Source organism: Apium graveolens, chromosome 5 (assembly GCF_009905375.1).
Source record: "Apium graveolens cultivar Ventura chromosome 5, ASM990537v1, whole genome shotgun sequence".
In the NCBI taxonomy this organism is placed as follows: Eukaryota; Viridiplantae; Streptophyta; class Magnoliopsida; order Apiales; family Apiaceae; genus Apium; species Apium graveolens.
Genome location: NC_133651.1, coordinates 19,617,892 through 19,639,966, shown reverse-complemented (window position 1 = coordinate 19,639,966; position 22,075 = coordinate 19,617,892). Strand labels below are relative to the sequence as shown.

The window sequence follows — 22,075 nt, the reverse complement described above, 5'->3', positions numbered from 1 at the left end:
ACGAGGGGAAGACTTAAGCAAAGTAAGTAAGACAAATATCCGGAGATTCTCAAAATTTTCCAAGTAATATGCCCCACAAGGAATAAGATTAAGGGCAAACCTTGAACGTGATAATCAAGGAGGTCGCAATTAAGATATAAAGAACCCGGAATATAATAAAGTGGAAAATGAAGATTTTAAATTAAAAGATGACTCCAATTATGGGGAGTAGGAAGAAATATTTAGACTAAGAAAGCAAAAGTCGAGCGAGATAAGGAGACCCGAGACGGTACTCCTATACGGAAATTCATGAACCTGTCTAAACAGAACTTATATTTTATTTCCAACCACCACCTTGAGGAAACAATGTGGTGTGAAATTCTTTCATGACCTTTAAATCGCTAAGCTCTCAGAGTTCCAAGGAACAGGCTGACCCAGCCGAGGCAAGAGCCTGGCTAAAGGAAATATATGAATCATTTGAGATTCAAAATGATTGATGAACCACAAAAGACCGTTTTTGTCACTTACCCTCCTAAGAGAGAGACCACCCGCTGGTGAAAGACCAAGAAAGGCACGGAGCCAGAGGTTAGAATAAACTGATTTAAGTTCAGTCAATTATTTTCGGGAAAGTAATTCCCAAAGATAAGGAGATAGTGTAAAAGCTTTAGAGCCAGAACAAAGGCAGACGAGTATGATGAATTATGAATCTAAGATGTAAAAGTTGTCAAGATTCGTTCTGAGGACACGAATCCAGAATGACGGGATGGTTGAAATCAATGCTTATGTAGTGTTGGTTCATGTAATGGTTGTAATGGAAACGAAAATAAAAAGAAACTGAAGTGGAAAGGAATATAAAGGCGATAGAGTTGGAGGAATGATAAGTAAGATGGGTATGAGGAAACCCTAAAGACTCGTAGCAATAGAAATAGAAAAGTATGTAATCGTCAGGATGAGGGTGATTTACCATGAGTTAAAATTGATGGTTGAAGGCATAAGAGATACATATATTTTATCCCCTTTAAGTTGGGAGGATTCAAGGAAACCTTTAGATAGTTCGAAGGATAAATAATAAGACGCGGATAGACTAAGGAGACAAGAAAGTAAGAAAGTAGGAAAATTGGATGAAGGAAGTGACCTTCAATAATGTGAAATGTAAGACCGGTGGCTCGATACTCAGAAAGGGAGACGCCAGGTATGAGAGATATCCCAACATTGAGGTGACTGTTGAGATAAACAACAAAAGTAAATAAGGAATTATTAAGAAGAAGTTCACGTTGAACACGACCAATATCTTCCAGAACATCCATGTTATCATTACCAAATCAGGAAAGAAAAGCGGATGACCCTTGTTATCTTTTGGAGGCCATATGGATTGACCTCAATTTGAATAAGGATGCTATTATGAAGTTAGGTATAGACTATCGAGGTGGGAATGATGAATAAGATAATCTATCAAGGATATATGACTTGATTTGTCCAAGGAAGGATGCAAGTACCTTTTAAAGATGGGATTAAGGATATAACTTCGATAACTTAAAATGAATCCTAGGGGAATGCATAAAGGTTGGCATTTCACCCTTAATATGGACAATATGAGTTTTGACAGTATGATTTGGAAAGGGTTAATGTAACAACAACCTTTAAGAATCAGTGGAGAAATTTTTCAGAAGTATATAGACAATGGTTCTAGTAATAGTAAATGGTATTTTAATATGCCCTGTATCTAGGGAATACAGGAGGAACGATTGAAGGATAACCTTAGAGGTTTTACAAGGAGAAAGGTAATATTCAAAATTCTCAAGAAGAAATGTTGATAAAGGAAATATGACGTAATTATAATGATGCCAAGTGGGGCACGTGTTGAACCACGAGAAAGTATGAATCGAACCAGTAAAGGTCGAAATTGTTCAGGACAATTAGGGACCAGGATAAAAGATGTTCTGAGTATGATTGAGAATCAGTCTTGACAGTGATTAGCCTCTAAAGACTGAGGCAATAACTTATGGAAAACATCTTCACTCAAGCAGTGATCGGAAATAGGGTAGAAAATTTGTGAAAGTGGTTAAAATGAAATTGACTATAAGGAAATTTTACTATCAGGAAAGGCCAAAGAGGTGGCCGACGCTTTAAATGTAAGAGAATAATTATAGGCGCTCGTGCGAGAGGAATACAGTGATGATGGTTAAAGCTGTGAAGGTTGTATTATGGTTTGGAAGATTGACATTCCTTCTGATGACTGTGCAATACCCAACCCTAATAGTAGTTGGTAAAGGTTTAATTCGTGTAATCGCCATGAGCAGGCTATCTATCTCAGAAGATACTATCTTGAGATAAGCCAGGACCATGTTTCAAAAAGGACTAGACGAACCTTTGAGTTAAGTCTTCTATTTAAGCCATATGATTAAGAATGGTATTAACCTGCTATCGTTGCTTTGATGGAAACTCTTCTGCAATTTTATTTGCTTCATGTCATGTATGTATGTCAGGATCATGAGTGTTCTTCATGAATCATGAATGGTGATTATGTTACCTCCTTAGAAGAATTCGATACGATATGTATGGACTCCGTATGGTTAGCTATTAAGACTTCAAGGAAAATGAATGACTACAGTAGGTCAGTGGTGGACCATAGTAAGGCAGCAATGATTCTGCGAGTAATGAGCTGATTACAACCGTGAGAGTTGTATTGGAATGGTTGTTGAGATTGAGTACCACTAATCGGGTCGTGGTAGTGTATAAGTTATCATTGATAGACTAATTAAGTAGAGTGTCTACCTATTGTATATTTATTCTACTTATCAATAGAGAGTCGTATTACTATACGAGGAAGGTTACAGTGCAGGCATAGAATTTTAGTAACGGTGATGTCTGGGATGAAAACCCAGATTCGATTTTCGATGTCGAGGGAGTTTCAAAGGTGATTGTGTATAAGCTCGAGGAAGAGCATGGGTCCATAGAATGATGGACGGATTAGCAAAAATTATTTAAGCATGCAAAATGCGATGCGATAATACTAGATGTTGATATAAATACATATGTTTTGTTCTCCTATGACAAACCTCTATAGTTCAGAGGTAGGTTCCAAGCCAGATATTTTGTGGCAGTATATTTTTTTTCATATATACAATTCTCTTCAATTCGTTCTTTTCTCTTCTTTTCATTTCATGTAAGCTGAGAAGAACAACCCTTCCAGAAGGGGAGGTATTGCCGAATGACTATCTATCTGTGTGATAGAAGCCGAGTAGGATACCAGCTATTGTTTAATTGCTTGTCAAGTACTAAAGGCTGGCCACCTTCTGTACTAACTATGCGATATAACAAGTGTTCATGATCATAGTGATCTCTCAACAAATTCCTTTACTTCTATATGATTGATCAAACTTTGGGAAATAGAAACAGCTGAAAAAAAAAGGAATAATAAAGTTGTGGTAGTATTCGGAATGGAAACACATTCGTGATACTAGGGTTGACGTGGTTATTAAAAGGTTATAGAACGCTAGCGAGCAAAAGTATAACCCGTATAATATTAGGAACGGAAGGTAGTAGCGATTACGAACTGGAAAAGAATGGGTATTGAGAAGCAAAAGTTCTAATGATTAGAAGCTATGATGAGAGTCTGTGTAATAGACTTGAAAGAATTTGGAATGATCACTTAATGCGGATTGAGTTATCTTACGACAATAGATCATATGTCATTATCGAGATGTCGCCTTATGAGATCCTTAAGGGAAGACAATGTCGATCTCCCTTATGTTAGGATGAAGTTGTAGAGCGCAAGATGCTCGGACCCGCAGTAGTCCAAAGGACCAATGATATGATAGATCTAATCAGAGGACGGCTGGTAGTAGCCCAAGATGGACATGATAAGTATGTTGATTTGACATGAAAGGATAAAGAGTATGAAATAGGGGACCTAGTAATGTTATAGGTATCCCTTGGAAAGGATTGATGAGGTTCGGAAAGAAAGGAAAGCTAAGTCTACAATTTGTTGGACCCTTGGATATATTAAGACGTTTGGGAAGTTAGCATATGAGCTAGCCCTAACCCCGAACATGTAGCAGGTCGTAACGTGTTTCACGTATCAATGTTAAGGAAGTGTAATTCAGATGCCAGATAAATAGAGGCATATGAGCGCATAGATATGCAACCCGACGTAACCTATATGGAGCAACCAGGAAGGGTTATAGAGTGAAAACGAACAAGTGCTTAGGAGAAGGATTATCAAACTAGGCAGAGTTTGGTGGTAGAACCACAATGTGGGAAAATTGACTAGAGAGTTAGAAGGCACAATGCTAGAAAAGCATCCCCAACTGTTTTCTATCTGATTCCGGGACGGAATCCTTTTAAGGAGGTGAGACTGTAATAACCCCAATTTTTGGAAAATTTTTGAAACCCTTATGAATAGTGTTTTTGCTTAATGAGAAAAATTTTCATGCCACGCTATGTAGGGGTTCTGTTATTGATCTTATGGGATATTATTAGTACTCTATGTGGTATATAAGTGTATGTAAAGATCGTCAGAATCCAATTCCGAACACTTTGATTTTTCCCGGAAATCCAATAGATACGGAAAGAATTGAGTATAAGGTAACATGATAAAAAGGATTTAAATTAAAGGATTTTAAGAGAGGATCATAAAAGGAATACAATATATTGAGAAAGGTTAAGGGAACCTAAGTAATAAGATCCCGGGTATGATCCCTCAAACGATAAACGAAAACGAAAGTTAAGCGAACCGTATAACAGATCAGCGGTCATTAGGCAAATAATTAGGAAGTTAATCAAAGGGATTAGAGAGGATGATGGCACCCAACCAATGAGAAGAGGACAAGGAGGGGAGGATGACATCATGAGGATGACACAAGCATGACATGGGAAGGAAGGAGATGTGGTGACTTTTTAACCACACAAACGCAAGGGCAACAAGGTAATTAACTAAAAACAACACAAAAATCAACTAACCAAGCAAACATTTCATTTTTCATCAAACAAAACACAAAAATCTCTTTCTTCCCAAGCTATCTCTCGGCCCATTTCTTAAAAATTGAAGATCCAAGCTCCACCACTTACTATTTAGCAAGGTAATTATCTAAGCTTCCCCATGGATAGTTACATACTCCCTATAAGTTTAAGCTTCTAATTCCAAGCCAATCTTTTTCTATAAATCATGAAAGAAGATGGTGAATAGTGTTTTTCAAGAACTAAAATTTGTGTTCTTGAAGTTTTGTTTAGATTAAGCTTGGATAAGGACTTTAAGGGTGATTCCAAGCCATTCTCTTGATTCTCCACTCTCCAAGGAAGGTATAAACTACAAACCCTAGCTTTAGTTTTGAGTAATTAGGATTGAATATGTTTGATATAGTATATCTGAAGCATGATGCTTGATTGTTTGAAGTTTGGTTGAGTTGTAGAGATTAGTTGGTTTTGTGGTATTGTTGGAGTTGTAAATCTTGATAATTAGTTAAAGAACCTAAGTAAAGCTTTTAGTTCATGTGGGGAATAAGTATAAATGGTTAATGTGGATTGTTGGGGCTGTTATGATGTGGTTTGGATGGATGTTGGTTGTATGATTGATTTGGGGTTGAATTGTGGTTGGTTTTGAATGGTTTAAATTTGGGAAATCACGTAAACATAGCCGTCGTAACGTCCGATTTTCTTTAGACTGTTTTTGTGCATAACATTAGGACCCGAGAACCCCCTGCTAGATTATGACCACTGCCATGTTTAGGTAGCTCATGTTACGAGCTTCGTTTTGATATGTAGTTCGTTCGATTCCGATGCACGGTTTAGGAGAAACGACCGTTTCAAGTAACGGCGTTTCGCGAACGAAACTTTTCCCCTCGCCTTACTTTGAAACATAGGTTAAAGACCAAAAAGGGTTAATTAATGCATGAAACATTTATGGTAAGTGTGTTAGGCAATTGGTAAGACACTCGCGAAGGAATCGCCTTAGAACTCGTAAAGGTTAAATTACAAAAAATGGTGGAGCCGAGGGTACTCGAGTGACTTAAGAAAATCAGTAAGCGCAAAATAAGCGTTAGAGTCTAAGTTAGTTAAAGTATAGATTTACAAGTGACTTTGGTTTAATTCCAACTTACTTGTTGTTTATAGGTTACCAGACTCGTCCCGAGCCATTCGTAACCCCCAGTCGCTCAGGCAAGTTTTCTACCAGTTATAACTGTTGTTGTGATGTATATAGGTATTTGCATTATCTGGCGATAGATGCATGTTGGTTAATTAGCAAATGTTGCAATATACTGAAGCATGCTGCTATGGTATATATATATGCATGCCTGTTTCGTATTCTTTCCATATATAATTGTTGATTCAGTTGATAATACCTATGCTAGAGGATAGCGGTAATTTGCATATACCCTTAGTATAGGGACCCAAAGATGAAAATATTTTCTAAAACCGGGAGTCGAGGATCCCGAGTAGATTTGGTATATATGGATATAAATATATATATATATGGTCATAGTTTTCAAAACTATTAATCGAATAAGGTTTATTCGATAACTTTAACTTTATTTTATTATTGAATATTATTTCGAATATTATTCGAAGGCGTATGACTCCTTTATATTAAATGAATATTATTTTGAATATTCATTCGAGGACTTATGACTCCTTTTATTTTATTAAATGAATATTATTTTTAATATTCATTCGAGGACTTATGACTCCTTTTATTTTATTATCTGAATATTATTTGAATATTCATTCGAGGGATTATGACCCAGTTTATATTATTTAATGAATATTTTTGAATATTCATTTGAGGATCTATGACTCCGATTATTTGCTGAGATATATTCTTTATTTTATTAAAGAATAAGGTGTCAATAATCAAACTTATTTTCGATTATTCAAATAAAGATAGTACTTTCATATAAGTATATCTTTGGTTATTTAATACTCATTTCAAGTATAAGTTTTAATACTTCTACTTCAATTATTTTATAAAGATTATTCTTTATGGGAATATTATTTAAATAATAATATTCAGACATTTTCTAAATATTCTTGGGACTGATTTACTTCATTAAATCAGCTTCACTCCAAACATTCTTAAAAATGTTTTGCGAGTCTTCAAAATGATTTTTAAAAGTTAGAGCGGATCCCAAAACTCATTTTTTTTATATTTAAGATCCTCCTTTCGAAGGGGATTTAAATACTCGCTCAAAACCTGAGGGATCCGGCTCTGTGGTGTGTTTTATATTCGCAACAAGGTTGCTGTTTTGATAAATGAATTGATTACTTACCCAACACTCGGGAAGTAAAATTCTTGGAACAAGTTAATCCATTAACAGGCATCGCCTGGGAAATATCGGTGAGTTCTCCTTTCCAAATAGATACGACTTCTTGGTGGAGCCGTATCAACAAGTTTCTACTTGGGGAAAGTGGGGACGAGCTTTACGTTTCAGAGTCATGGATTTCATCTGAACTAGGAGTGGCGTAAGTGGCCGAGTAGCGCCGGCCCAGCCTTATTATATTGGCCCAAATGGCCTGGAAGTTCCGCTAAGGCGGTCCATTCCTTAGGAGTTCAGTGTTCGGTTGACAAGTAAATCCGACAGGTTCTCCTCTACATGTAGAAAATGGTGGGGTTGTACTACTACGACTGATCATCGTAAGTGGTCTTCCTGGCGCGGCAAACTCCCGTAATGAGTTCATCATCCAATTGGATAATTTCTGCAACACTACCCAGAGCACTTCGATAGAAAGGCTACGGTTGGGCGATTGTTGAGTGTTGGCAGGGTCAAGTTTTCAAAATGATGTTTACATCAAATGAAGTATCTCGTAACTTCATTTTATTTTGATAATATTTTAAAGATTTAATCTATTCAAATCTTGTCTTATAGTCTCATCTATGTGATGAACTTTTGAAGCTAATTATAACTTGAACGGTGGTAGTTCAAGTAGTATTTGGGAAAGATATAAGTATATTGGGGTATCTTGTAACTTCATCTTTTAAACTTATATCTAATTAATAATTGTCTTATGAATGACAAAGATTTTCAGAAAAACGTTGAGACAAGGTTAGATATATGAGATCACCTTGCAACGATATTTTTATACAGTTATACACTGGAACTCTGTGTGTATTATGCATGGAAGAGGACTTCCAATATTTTGAAAAGTATATATGTATATATATACTGAATATTTTGCGACTTCATCGCATTAAGATATCATCTTGGTTCATTTCTTTTGACCAAGACCTTCATGAGTACTATGAGAAGGCTCATATACTATTAATCATTATACATATTATTTTGGTGGGCTTGCTGCTCACCCTTGCTTTCTTCTTTCATCACACAACAACAGATAGAAAGGATGAACAGGACCAAGCTCCCGATTCGCAAGCGATTAGGAGACGTTCCGCAGTTTTCTAGAAGCATTGATGCCGCCGTAGCTGAGGTAGGAGCTACCAATAGGCTAGGCTTTCAACTTCTAATGTACCAGATTTATGTATATTTATGAATTGTAATAATGGCAAAGAAATATAAATTTATTCAGAAAACCTTTTAAGGTGTATTGGCAGATAATTATGGAATAAAATGACTTGTGGTTATTTTTGGATGTTCATCTCTGAAACTATAACGTGTGGTGTGTGTGTTTATTGTGGGGTCACAGTACAGAGTAGTTGAGTAATTATTAAGATTGGGTGTTATTAAGGGAAATAGAACTCGTGACAACCCGGATCCCCGACCCCGGATTTAGGGGTGTTACAGTTTATGTAATTTATCATGCGTTAGTTTGGTCATCAATGTGGAGTTTTTTAATATTTAATATTTAATTATTTCCTATAATGGTTAACTGACTCAGCACATATTTACACTCGTACTTGGATTTACAAAACTTCATGTATAAATCATGTTCTTCGTATTGGTTACTATGTTATTTAATATTAGTACGTTTGGTTAATTTAATAATATGTATATATATATATGTTGATGACTACTAGTAACCAAGTTGTTCCCTAAATGTTTTGTTGGGTCTATTTAATTACATAATTATAAATCATTCACTTGACTTTAATAATATGTATGCATAAAAAATATCAATAATAAATTATAAATTTTCTATTAGATAGCGGGACGGAGATTTAGCGGATCATTTGCGGATTTTGTCAGTATAATAGTTGCGATATTCGAGGTACGGATTATGTCCCCTTTTTTATTCAGCACTACTCCTCTTAGCATTCAGATATATTTGATTCATTCATTTATGTATCCTGCTCTTTTCATTAAATATTTGATCTTACTATTTTGACTTCAGAAAATTATTTTAAAATTGATTTGGAAAATTTTAAATATCGGTTTATGCGGTTTTCAAAAAATTATTTATGACACCTCTGCTTTGGAAATCTCAATTACTTGTATGAGGTGATTTTAAATTTTACGAGAATATTTTATTTTGAACCCTTAAAGTGATAGAAGTTATACCGAGTTAACCAGCTGTAGGTGTACTACAGCCATGTCATTGCGGCACCAGTGACATGACATTTCCGTGACAGTGTGATTGGTCACGGCGTATCCTTCTGTTAGCTCTTGAAAAGAGCTTTTGCGCATTTGATATATGTTTCAGGATACGTGGGTGCACCCAAAGTTTAATTTGTGATTTGATTTATGGTGATGTTGTATATGTCGTACACGTTAACCATTATGTTGCACGCATTAGGTACCCTATGATGTGTGTATTTGTATACGTTCTGATCTCGGTATGAAATATCCTAACCCCTCATTGCTTCAGCCTTATTTATTTTTAAAATTGTTGTTTTATTATAATTTACAGATTATTTATTTCTGATCTCTTTGTTTTATAAACTGTATTCCAAATCCGTACTAGGCGTTTGGCTCATGCCATATTCTTTTTCTAGAAGGTGCTTAGGGGGATCGGGGACTGTATGATGGAGAGCTACCCCCATTTATCGAATAAGATTTCGGACTTTATCATTATCTAGACTTAATTATTTAATTAGAGATTTCTACATTTATATTACTGGTTTAGACAGTTTGGAGATTTAATAATATTTTGGAGATTTTAGACTGTTTAATTATTGTTTATAAACATATTAGTGCTCTTTTTGCATGTTTATGGATTTTAAGTAATATCTCATTTTATTTAAAAGGGGGGTGTTATAGAGATGGCATTAGCGCCATGTTCTTTCTTGTAGAAAATCTACTTAGATTGACCTGTGAGTTTGGGTAGATGATAAGATGGGTGTTCTATTTAATTTTGTTTCAGTCTGCTCTCTATAATTTCATTCTGCTTCATCATTTTAAAATCTGTTTGTAACTGCTTCATCATATTTGTTCTTGTAATATTCATATGTTCGCTCTCTTATATTGTAGATGCCTCCTAGACATAATCCTGTTCACATTGACCCCGCTGAGCTTGCTGCGATGATAGGGCAAGTAGTGATTCGGGCTATACAACAGGCTTGGGCAAACCAAGGAAATCAGAATGGCGAGGGACATCAGAATGGACAAGGAAATCATAATGGCAATGGGAATCAGAATCAGAACATTCAAGGCCATTAGTTGGAGCCATTTGTATGGTTGGAGAGGTTTGTAAAGCAGAAACTAGAATCTTTTAGTTCAGCACCGACTCCAATTGATGTTGAAAATTGGATTGTTCATCTCGAGAAGATTTTTGATGCACTGGGTTGTGATGAGATTCAGAAGGTCAGTTGGAGGGAGATGTTTAGAGGTGGTGGAGAGGAGTGAAAGCTACTAGAGGGGAGTAGTATCCAGAGGCTTTGGAATGGCATGGATTCAAGGAGGTGTTTTATGAGCAGTACTTCTCTAATGCTGATATGGAGGCTTATTTGAGGGAGTTTCATTCTCTTGCGCAACACCATGATGAGAACATTACTTATTATATGGAGAGGTTTATAAGGTTGGTTGGATTTTCTGGGACAGTTGCAGGGACTGCTGCACAGCAGACTGATAAATTTAAATGGGGGTTGAAGTCTTATCTGAGGGGTTCCATAATTTCTTCTAAATTTGATAATGTGGCAGAGATGGTTGATGCAACAAAGGATGTTGATAAGGAGCTCATAGATTTCAGGATTTCTAGGTGTAACAGTGGTAGTAAGAGGACTAGGAATAATCAGGGTTTTGCACAAGATAGACAGTGGTATGGAGGTCAGAGTGGCCAGCAGGGTCAGTAGCGCAGATAGAATCAGAATGGGAGTGGTCAGTCATTTCATGGTCGGAATCAGTATGTTAGTTAGAATCAGAATCAACAGTTTCAGTGACAGAAGCAGCCTAGACAGTGGCAGAATCGTCAATAGGGGCAGAGCCGTTACTCAGTGTATGGGGGAAACCCCAATATAATTCAAGTGGTTTCTTGTGCTACATGTGGTGGACATCATCCAGGTAAAGCTTGTTACAGACAGACTGGGGCTTGTTTCTTATGTGGTAGCATGTCATATAGGGCAAAGGATTGTACAGTATCATGCAACACTGGTGAAGGAGGAGCTAGCGGTGGTAGTGGCAGTGGCAATCACCAGAATCCTACAGCCAGAGTGTTTACATTAACGGTAAATCAAGCAACAGCTAATTCAGGTACCGTTTCAGAAACACTTCTTGTTGGTAGACGTGATGCTTATGTGTTATTTGATACTGGTTCGACCCATTTTGTTGTGTCTTTATCGTTTGTTCGTCATCTTGGCATTGCACCTTTGTTATTATATCCTCGTATGTCTATTTCTACCCGATGGAGAATTCTGTTATTATATCTTATATCTATCGAAAGTGTCTAATAGCTGTTGGAGATAGAAATTGTAAGGTTAACTTGCTTCCGATAGAGATGCATGACTTTGACATTATTTTGGGCATGGATTGGTTGAGTTTTCATCGTGCCACAATAGATTGTCAAGGAAAAAGGGTGATCTTTGGAGATGCAGATAAACCAGAATTTGTATATCAAGGGTCTTAGCCGAAAAGGGAGGTTAAATTAATTTCTACTCTAAAGGCGAGCAAACTTTTATTTAAGGGTTGTGATGGCTACCTTACTTTCGTGAAGGATACATCAAAGGATGAACCTCGCATCGAGAATTATCCAGTTGTGAGAAAGTATGAAGTTGTGTTCCCCGATGAGCTACCAGGTTTGCTACCACATAGGGAGGTGGAGTTTACTATTGAACTTGTTCTGGGTGCTGAGCCTATTTCTAAGGCGCCTTGTCGGATGGCACCACTTGAGTTGCAGGAATTGAAGGAGCAGTTGCAAGAGTTGTTGGACAGGGGATTTATTAGGCCAAGTATGTCTCCGTTGGGCGCTCATGTGTTCTTTGTGAAGAAGAAGGATGGTTCCATGAGATTGTGCATTGATTATAGGGAGTTGAATAAGGTGACTGTCAGAAACAAGTATCCATTGCCACGTATTGATGACTTGTCTGATCAGTTACAAGGAGCGAAGTACTTCTCGAAGATAGATTTGAGATCTAGTTACCATCAGTTACGAGTTAGGGAGGAAGATATTCCGAAGACCGCATTTCGCATTCGTTATGGTCATTATGAGTTTCTCGTGATGTCCTTTGGGTTGATGAATGCAGCAACGGTATTTATGGATTTAATGAATCGGGTCTTTCATGATTATCTGGATAAATTCGTGGTGGTCTTCCTCGATGATATCTTGATATACTCTAGGAGTAGAGAGGAGCATGAGGAGCACTTACGTACTGTACTTGATATTTTGAGAGAGAAGAAATTCTTTACAAAATTTTCAAAGTGTGAATTCTGGTTGGAGGAAGTGGCATTTTTGGGGATATTGTATCTGGTAGAGGAATTGAATTGGATCCTGCGAAAGTCGAGACTATTACTAATTGGCCCAGACCTAGCAACGTGATGGTTGTGGTATACAGCCGTCAACATATCCCCAGAATTTTGCACCATAAAGGTAAGGCATAATTTATCTTAACCGTATCAAGTAATTGGTTTCGGTGAATTTAGTGAATGGAGCTATGTTTTGAGAGGGAAAAGAAGCAGAAAGAGGAGCCATGAGATATAGTTAAAAGATGAAGATAGAAAAGAAGAAGGGAAGAGTTAAGGATCTTAGGTCTCGTTTGGTATTGCTGTTGCAGACAGCTACCGCAGCTTTTTGCTGAAAAAATATCAGAAAGGTGTTTGTTAAATTCTAAAAGTTGATGTCTGCAAAAGCGCTTTTAGTCTAAAAGATGTTGTTAGCAAAAGCATGTCCCCCAATGTTTTTTGAAAAAGTTATTTTCAGCTTTTGCAAGAAATAACTATCAGTTTCACCGTCAAACTTTTTCAAAAACATTATTTTTATATATTATATCTCAAAATATGCATAAATAAAAAAAATATTATCAAACAGTTATCTAATTTTCCTGACAGCACTTTTTCCACCCGCACTTTTTCTCAAGCATTTTCAACAACACTCTCAAACGGAGCCTTAGTCTTAGACCTAGTATGATACCATGTAGAAATTATTTTTCCTTATCTTATTTGCTATAGATGTTGTATATATAACTGAGTATTTACATAATTATAGGAGACATTTATAACAATAATAAATCTGTATGATTACATAATCAAAACTGTTCATAATCTGTAGTTATATTTAAATTCAAAACAGATCAGAATTATGATCGCTTAATTGTAACAGGGGGTTTGAATGATGGGTTGATTCTCTGCAAAAAATTTAATATGAGGTTTCAATAATAGAAAATAAATAAAAAAAACTCAAATTATTAGTCTTGTACGTGATGCTACTAAGGTGAAGAATTAAATAGTGGTATGTTTTAACATATCTGAATCCATAAGTTATCATTTAACAATTAACAACAATTTTTTAAAAAAAATTATGAGCCCTTTACATTGTAGCGGATCCATTAGGTCACCTTTTCTATTTCATATTTGTAAGAGCCTGTTTTTTTGTTCTTATTTTTTCTTGAAAATGGGTGTGTGTGGGTTAGGCCATCTCTGAGACTGTATCCCAAAGCATTATCAACTAAACAAAATAGGATGGTCAATTGATCAATACTATGTACTTTTGTATTTTGCTAGTACATATATTTAAAATTATATCCCCAATTTTTTATATGCATTTTTATTAAATGTAATTGTCTATATTTTTTTATAATTTGTTTTCTAAATTAAAATATAATATTTATATTTTTATATAATATAAATTTTTTAAAAATGAAGTATGTAATTATATTTTTTATAATAGCCTGTAAAATATAAAAAAATGAGTCGGACACAGGAAATATGTTCTAAATCATATTATTTCTATGAATTCACATAAAAACTAAAATTAGTTGTAAATAGTTTAATACAACTAATAATTATCACTGTTTTGGTCTGAAATTTATAAGTGAAAACTATTTATATATAAAATTGAAATTTAGTTTTTTAAATTAATCAAAAAAAATAGTAAATGGGACAATGTAACTATTGTAGGGAATTAAATCAAATAGAATATATTAGACAATAGAAAATAACACGGTAGTTACATAAAATGAAAAAAACACATATTAAAATTTTAAAAAGAAATTATATACATATAACTACCTAAAATACCATAACAACTCCATAATATTGCATGCACTTAGATCTTAGTTTGATAAAGTATAACATTTGTTATCATATATCTCAAGTTATTGTTAATTGTAAATAGAACAAAAATAAAATAGAAGTATAAATACAAAATTTTGAAATATAAATACAAAATATGTATTAATATTACACATCTATATTACAAACTTATACTATATTATTAAAATCAAAATATTAAAAATTAGTTATTAATAGGTCTGTAAGTTAATTGTAGTTCTTTTTTTTGCCAGCAAAGGGAAGAAGTTTTATCAACTCAAATCATTACATAGAACTGAATGAAAATCCGAATGGATATTCTCCATCCTCCACCTACGATCAGCTATTGAAGAGTTATATCTCGCTAAATAGTGAGCTACGCTATGCAGATCGCTTAACAAATCTTAACATTACGTTTTGTCCACTACGTTTTGAAACAGCGATGTACAAGCTTCGAAGCCACTGAACCAACATCAGGTAGTCTGTTTCAATTACCACATCCTCTTGCTTTTGATCTTTCACCCAGCTAAGAGCCTCACGAATTCCCATAGCTTCTGCGATTTCTCGAGACACTGATCCTTGATAACAATTGGATATAGCTTCTACTAGGTTTCCAATATGATCCCGAACGACTAATGTGTGACTGAATTTGCTCGGGTTGTCAAATAATGCAGCATCGGTATTAACCTTAACTCTGTTCAAATTTGGAGCTTGCCACTTATCTCGATCATCCTCTTGAGTCAAGAAACTCAATGTATTGTCGAATGTTTTATCTTGGACAAATTGCCACTGGTTGAGGACAGATAATGTCGTTACAACCACTGTTGAGACATCCATACATTTTTGGTTCCACACTAAATCGTTTCGATTTTTCCAGAGCACTCAACACACCATGACAGATACAATCACTACTTCTGTATTTATCTGGTTAAATACCTGCTGAAGCCAAATAGCAAAGGATTAAAAGTCACCTGATATTAGAGGAAGTGCAGTTATATTCCAGCATGCTTCTGCAAAGGAACATAGTACCAGGGAATGGAGAGTTGTTTCTGAATCAATATTGCAGACAGGACATACGTCATTTACATGCACCTGCTTGCTACGGAGGAGATCTTTTGAAGGAAGACAATTACTTGCAGCACGCCAAAGAAAAATTTTCACTTTAGCAGGAATTTTTAGGCTCCACAATTTCCGCCAAAATCCTGAATTATCAGTGCCCTGCTTGTTTCTATCTGTTTCATGTAGCAGCGTATATGCAGTTTTCACCGACTAAATGTTGGAAATATAATCTAAACTTTATTTATATGTTATATTATTTGTCTTAATAAATGTTAACGTCGGTGTATACATGTTAACACAGGAAAATTAGTAGCTGGTTGCTTGATTCTAGGAAGTAGTCCTTAATAAGTGGCTTAATAATAGGAGCCTTATGCGTAGTAGTCCTGGCTGTTGCTTTCTATATATTGTAATTTGCATATTAAGTTGGTAAGTTGAGTAATACAATAATTTGCATTACTGTGAATCTTCTCTCTGGTATACTACTGCTTACCATAACAAGTTCAGTATATACGCAAAACCTAGTGTCAAAACCCTTTATTTGGTATCAGAGCTTTCAGGTTCGGTGAATGCCAAAGTATATGCCAAAGCCAAACACGATGGATACTCACAAGATCAAGGATGGTTCGATAGGTTTAGCATATCCGATGTTGACAAGGAGTAATTATACTGCTTGGTCAGTAAAGATGAGAGTCGTGATGCAGGCTCATTCGATTTGGGAGGCTGTGGAACCTAAAGATCTGAATGCTTCGATTGAGGATAAAACAAACAAAGTAGCTTTGGCTGTTATATTTCAAGCCATCCCGGAGGATATGTTACTTTCATTGGCGGACAAGACATCTGCAAAAGAAGCTTGGGAAGCCTTGAAGATGATGTGTCTGGGAGCCAATCGAGTCAAGAAGGCTAGAGCTCAAACTTTAAGGGCAAAATTTGAGAATCTCAGTATGAAGGATGCAGATGTGGTCGATGACTTCACATTGAAATTAAACGGAATCGTAACCAATATTCGAACTCTGGGAGAAACAATCGAGGAATCTGTTATAGTGAAGAAACTTTTGAGATCTGTGTCATCTAAGTTCCTGCAAATAACTTCAACGATCGAGCAATTTTCCAATCTTGAGGAGATGACAGTCGAGGAGGCTGTTGGGTCGTTGAAGGCGCATGAAGAACAACTGAGAAGATAACAATCGGATGACACTAGAGGATAAGTCCTTTTGACTGGGGAAGAATGGAAAAGGAGAGAAAGCAACCAGGGGCAACTTTTGTTCACTAAGGATCAGTGGATAAAAAGGAATAAAATCGGGGAAACAGAGATGACAAATAACAAAAATCGAAGTACAAGTGGCCGCCAAGAAAGTCGTGGGGGACGGGACAGGAGTCGACTAAGGTGTTTTAATTATAGTGCTTTTGGACACTTTACGTATGAGTGTCGTAAACCCAAACGTGACATAGAAACGAGAACTGAAGCAAATTTGACACAGATTCACGATGAAGAACCTGCTCTACTCTTAACGGAGTGCACTAAAAATGGGGGGCACACATTACTTCTCAATGAAGGAGCAGTAAAGCCAAGACTGGACAAAGCGAAGACATGTGTTGATTCTAATCTATGGTATTTGGACAACGGCGCGAGCAATCATATGACGGGTCAAAGGTCAACATTCAGAGAGCTAGACGAAGGTGTGACAGGGCTGGTAAAATTCGGGGATGGATCAACGGTTGAAATCAAAGGGAAAGGGTCTGTGGTGTTCAAGTGCAAAACCGGAGAAGACATTGTCTTCAAGGAGGTATATTTTATCCCCACTCTTTATAGTAACATTATAAGCCTAGGGCAGTTATCGGAAGGTGGTAATAAAGTGGTATTAAATGGGTCGTATTTGTGGGTCCATGACGTTAATGGAAGGCTACTCATGAAAGTAAAAAGATCAGCTAATAGATTGTATAAAATATTGCTTGAAACAAATAAATCTGTGTGCTTACTTTCAAGGCAGGAAGAAACTACTTTGAAATGGCATTCACGTTTTGGCCACGTAAATTATCAGTCTATGATATTAATGTCAAAGAATGGTGGCACATGGGCTTCCAGAGTTCACGCGACCTAGGGACTTATGTACTGGCTATTTGGTAAGTAAACAAACTCGCAAACCATTCCCAAAAAAGGCGAGCTTTCAGGCTAAACAGAAACTAGAGTTGTGCACGGGGACTTATGTGGACCAATATCTCCTACAACTATGGCTGGGAATCGATACTTCTTGCTATTAGTGGATGACTTTAGCCGTGTAATGTGGGTTTACATGCTTGTCAGCAAGGATCAAGCCTTTGAAGCGTTCAAGAAATTTAGGGTTCAAGTGGAAAAAGAAACTGATAAAAAGATAAAAACCTTCCGAACGGACAGAGGAGGAGAATTTATGTCCAACCAGTTCAAATCATATTGTGCAGACAATAGAATCGTCAGACACTTCACAGCCCCTTACACTCCACAACAGAATGGAGTTGTTGAGCGAAGAAACTGTACAGTGGTAGCTATGGCCCGTGCTTTGCTTAAGGAGAAACAGACCCCAGCAGTCATGTGGGGTGAAGCAGTCAGACATGCCGTATTTCTCTTGAACAGGTTACCTACGAGAGCAGTGGCAGGAAAGACGCCATATGAAATCTGGACAGGAAATAAACCCGATGTTGGTCATGTTAGAGTTTTTGGAAGTGTGGTGTACATGAAAATACCGGATGTTCATGTGAAAAAACTGGACGATCGTAGCAAGAAGGTAGTATATATGGGACGAGAACCCGGGACCAAAGCATGCAGGCTCTTTGATCCAAGATCTGAGAAAATCTTGATAAGTAGGGATGTGGTGATTGACAAAGACAAGGCTTGGGACTGGAGTTCTGGACACGAAAATGGATTTGCATGCAACCTGGAAAGTTTTGTAGTACCAGACATGTTTGAAGTAGAAGACATAAATAATGGGGATCAATTTGGTACTGTGAAAGTATCGGAGAAGCAACAACAAATGAGGAGTCGAGTTCCAGCACCCAAACGGATTCGACAACAAACTCCCAGACTGAAATTTCATCCAACGATGAAAATGACAGCGAATTTTCAGATCACTCAAGTAGTAGTGATCCTGGAAAGTTCAGGTCATTGAGGGAAATATATGAAAATACTGAAGAGGTGGAATTAGATGAAGAGATATTAATGTTGGGGGTCGAAGAACCTATGTGCTATGATCAGGCAGCTACAGAAGAAGTATGGCAGGAAGCTATGAAGGCTGAAATTAGTGCAATCGAGCGAAACAAAACCTGGAAGTTAGTTCAACCGTCACCTAGTCACAAGCCAATAGGTGTAAAGTGGGTGTATAAATTGAAGAGAGATACTAATAGAGATGTCATTAAACACAAGGCAAGACTTGTCGCAAAGGGGTACGTGCAAAAACAGGGGATTGATTTTGAAGAAGTGTTCGCCCCAGTCACTCGATTGGAGACAGTAAAGCTTCTACTTGCATTAGCGGCTAAAAATGAGTGGGAAATCCATCACATGGACGTCAAGTCGGCATTTTTAAACGGAGATTTACAAGAAACAGTTTATGTAATGCAACCAGAGGGTTTTGTGTAAAAGGGAAAAGAACATTGGGTTTATAAACTTGTTAAGGCTCTTTACGGGTTAAGGCAAGCCCCAAGGGCGTGGTATGCCAAGCTGAGTAAGTATCTTGAAGAACTTGGGTTTGTAAAGTGTCCTTATGAACACGCGGTGTACACAAAACGTGAAGGGGGAGAAATTCTAGTAGTTGGAATTTATGTTGATGATTTAATAATTACTGGAACCAATGCAACTATGATCAGAAACTTCAAAAAGAAGATGAACGATAAATTTGAGATGAGTGACCTTGGGAGCCTATCGTATTATCTGGGTATAGAAGTAAAGCAGGGAAAGGGCTTCACTGAGCTAAAATAGACAACATATGCCAAAAAACTTCTTGATAAAGCAGGTCTAAGCGATTGCAATGCTATTAAATATCCGATGGAGCCGAAGACGCAGCTTAGCAAAGATGAACAGGGGAGGGAAGTGGACTCTACAGTGTACAAAAGCTACGTGGGAGGATTGAGATACCTAGTTCATACTAGGCCTGATATAGCTTTTAGCGTGGGCCTTGTTAGCCGATATATGGAGCGACCTACGACCCTACACATGAATACAGTGAAAAGAATCCTTCGATATATAAAAGGTACTGTTGATTATGGTCTAGTGTACGCCAAAGGGACTGGAAATTATTTGTTATCAGGCTATTCAGATAGCGACTTGGCAGGAAACATTAAGGATCGGAAAAGCACTAGTGGAGTGGTCTTCTACTTGAATGAGAGTTTGATCACTTGGGTTAGCCAGAAACAATGTTGTGTGGCTTTGAGTTCGTGTGAGGCGGAGTTTATGGCAGCTACTGTGGCTGCATCTCAAGGTGTGTGGCTTAGCAACTTACTCAGTCAGATTACTAATCAGAAACATCGCCCGGTTGTGATTTATTTGGATAATAAGTCAGCGATCGACTTAACTAAAAATCCTCTTTTTCATGGAAGGAGTAAATATATTGACATTCGATACCATTTTATTTGTGATTGTGTGGAACGTGGTGAGATTGTTATTAAGCATATATGTTCAAGAGAGCAGTGTGCCGATATACTTACAAAACCCATATCTACTGTGAAATTTGAAAGGATGAGAGATTTACTAGGCATCAGAAACTTGAAGTATGTTGTGTCAGGAGTTTAGATTACGGGGGTGTGTTGGAAATATAATCTAAACTTTATTTATATGTTTTATTATTTGTATTAATAAATGTTAACATCGGTGTATACACGTTAACACAGGAAAATTAGTAGCTGGTTGCTTGATTCTAGGAAGTAGTCCTTCATAAGTGGCTTAATAATAGGAGCCTTATGCGTAGTAGTCCTGGCTGTTGCTTTCTATATATTGTAATTTGCATATTTAGTTGGTAAGTTGAGTAATACAATAATTTGCATTACTGTGAATCTTCTCTCTGGTATATTACTGCTTACCATAACAAGTTCAGTATATACGCAAAACCTAGTGTCAAAACCCTTTACTAAACTCCTAGCTTTTCACCTTTCTAGTACCAGTTATCTGCATCATCACCACCTAGCGGAATAAAAAGAATAAGGGCCGCATCACGGTCGTTAAACAAGTCATAAATCAAGTCTCTGTCCCATGTCCTTTCCCCCGTGATCATTAGAGATAAAACTTTCTGATTCAAGAAAGCCGCAGTACTGGAGGAGTGAATGTATAAATCATTAACATCTGGGAGTCACAGTACGTTCTTGATAAATAAAGACTGTCCATCACCAACTCAGCATGAGCTTCCTTGCTTGATCAAACTTTGAGCTTCAAACATGCTTCTCCATACATAACTCGGATTACTACCAACCTTAGCTGTCAAAAATGATTCTGATGGGTAATATCTTGCTTTGAAAACTTTAGCTACTAGCTTCTCAGGATTAACTAGCAGCCGCCAAGCTTTCTTGCCAAGGAGTGCAACACTAAATTCTCTAATATTTCGAAAACCCATTCCTCCATCTGCTTTCCTCGAATTCATTCTGTCCCAAGACATCCAATGGATGCATCTTTCTTTAGTAGAGTTTGTTTTCCACCAAAATTTACACATGGCTCTTTCTAAGTCTTTACAAACCTCAACTGGAAGAAGGAAGACGCTCATGGTGTAATTTGGGAGAGTTTGGGCCACTGTCTTGAGCAAAATTTCTTTTCCACCTCTCGATAACTTCTTCTTGTCCCATCCCTGAAGCCTTTTTTGGAGCTTCTCTTTTATGTATCCAAAAGTGTCTGATTTCTTTCTATTTAAAAAACTTGGAAGACCCAAGTACATATTGTTGTCCCCTGCTTCATTAAAATTCAACTGGTGACACAGCTCTTGCTTGAGATTACTGCATACATTTCTGCTAAATAACACTGAAGACTTATCAACGTTAATTTGCTGACCTGAGGCTTTTTCAAAAATTTGAAGCATATTCAATACTTGATGGGCATGCTCAGTACCTGCTTGACAGAAGATGTAGCAATCATCAGCAAAAAACATATATGAAATAGATGGAGCTGTCCGGGCTACTTTAATACCTTTCAACAAACCTCTACTTTCATAATTTTGAATGAGGGCAGTAAGGCCTTCAATGCAAATTAAAACAAGTATGAAGAGAGGGGATCTCCCTGTCTTATACCTCGAGAGGGAGTTATAGAGTCGAATACTCTACCAGCATGAGATATCTGATATGTAACCGAAGAAATGCATGCTATAGATAGTTGTATAATCATATGATCGAACCCCGTTTTATTTAGAACTGCTGCTAAGAAATCCCATTCAACTCGATCATACGCCTTACTCATATCAATCTTCAGCGCCATCCATTTTTGCTTACCCTTACTTTTCCTTTTCATGAAGTACATTAGCTCGTGA

General features: G+C 36.8%; 2 protein-coding genes across 2 annotated transcripts; both read left to right on the top strand.

Annotated features, from left to right (window-relative positions):
* Positions 1–16,201: 16,201 nt before the first annotated feature.
* LOC141659890 (uncharacterized) lies at positions 16,202–16,786 on the top strand. Its single transcript, XM_074466821.1, has one exon. It carries the CDS (start codon positions 16,202–16,204, stop codon positions 16,784–16,786), a length of 585 nt encoding a protein of 194 aa, XP_074322922.1.
* A 2,831-nt stretch (positions 16,787–19,617) lies between these two features.
* LOC141659889 (secreted RxLR effector protein 161-like) lies at positions 19,618–20,361 on the top strand. The gene has a single exon (XM_074466819.1). The coding sequence runs from the start codon at positions 19,618–19,620 to the stop codon at positions 20,359–20,361; it is 744 nt and encodes a 247-aa protein (XP_074322920.1).
* Positions 20,362–22,075: the final 1,714 nt, after the last annotated feature.

Coding starts and splice junctions, on each gene's coding strand:
- LOC141659890 (XM_074466821.1), top strand. CDS start 16,202: ATGGATACTCACAAGATCAAGGATGGTTCGATAGGTTTAGCATATCCG.
- LOC141659889 (XM_074466819.1), top strand. CDS start 19,618: ATGGAGCCGAAGACGCAGCTTAGCAAAGATGAACAGGGGAGGGAAGTG.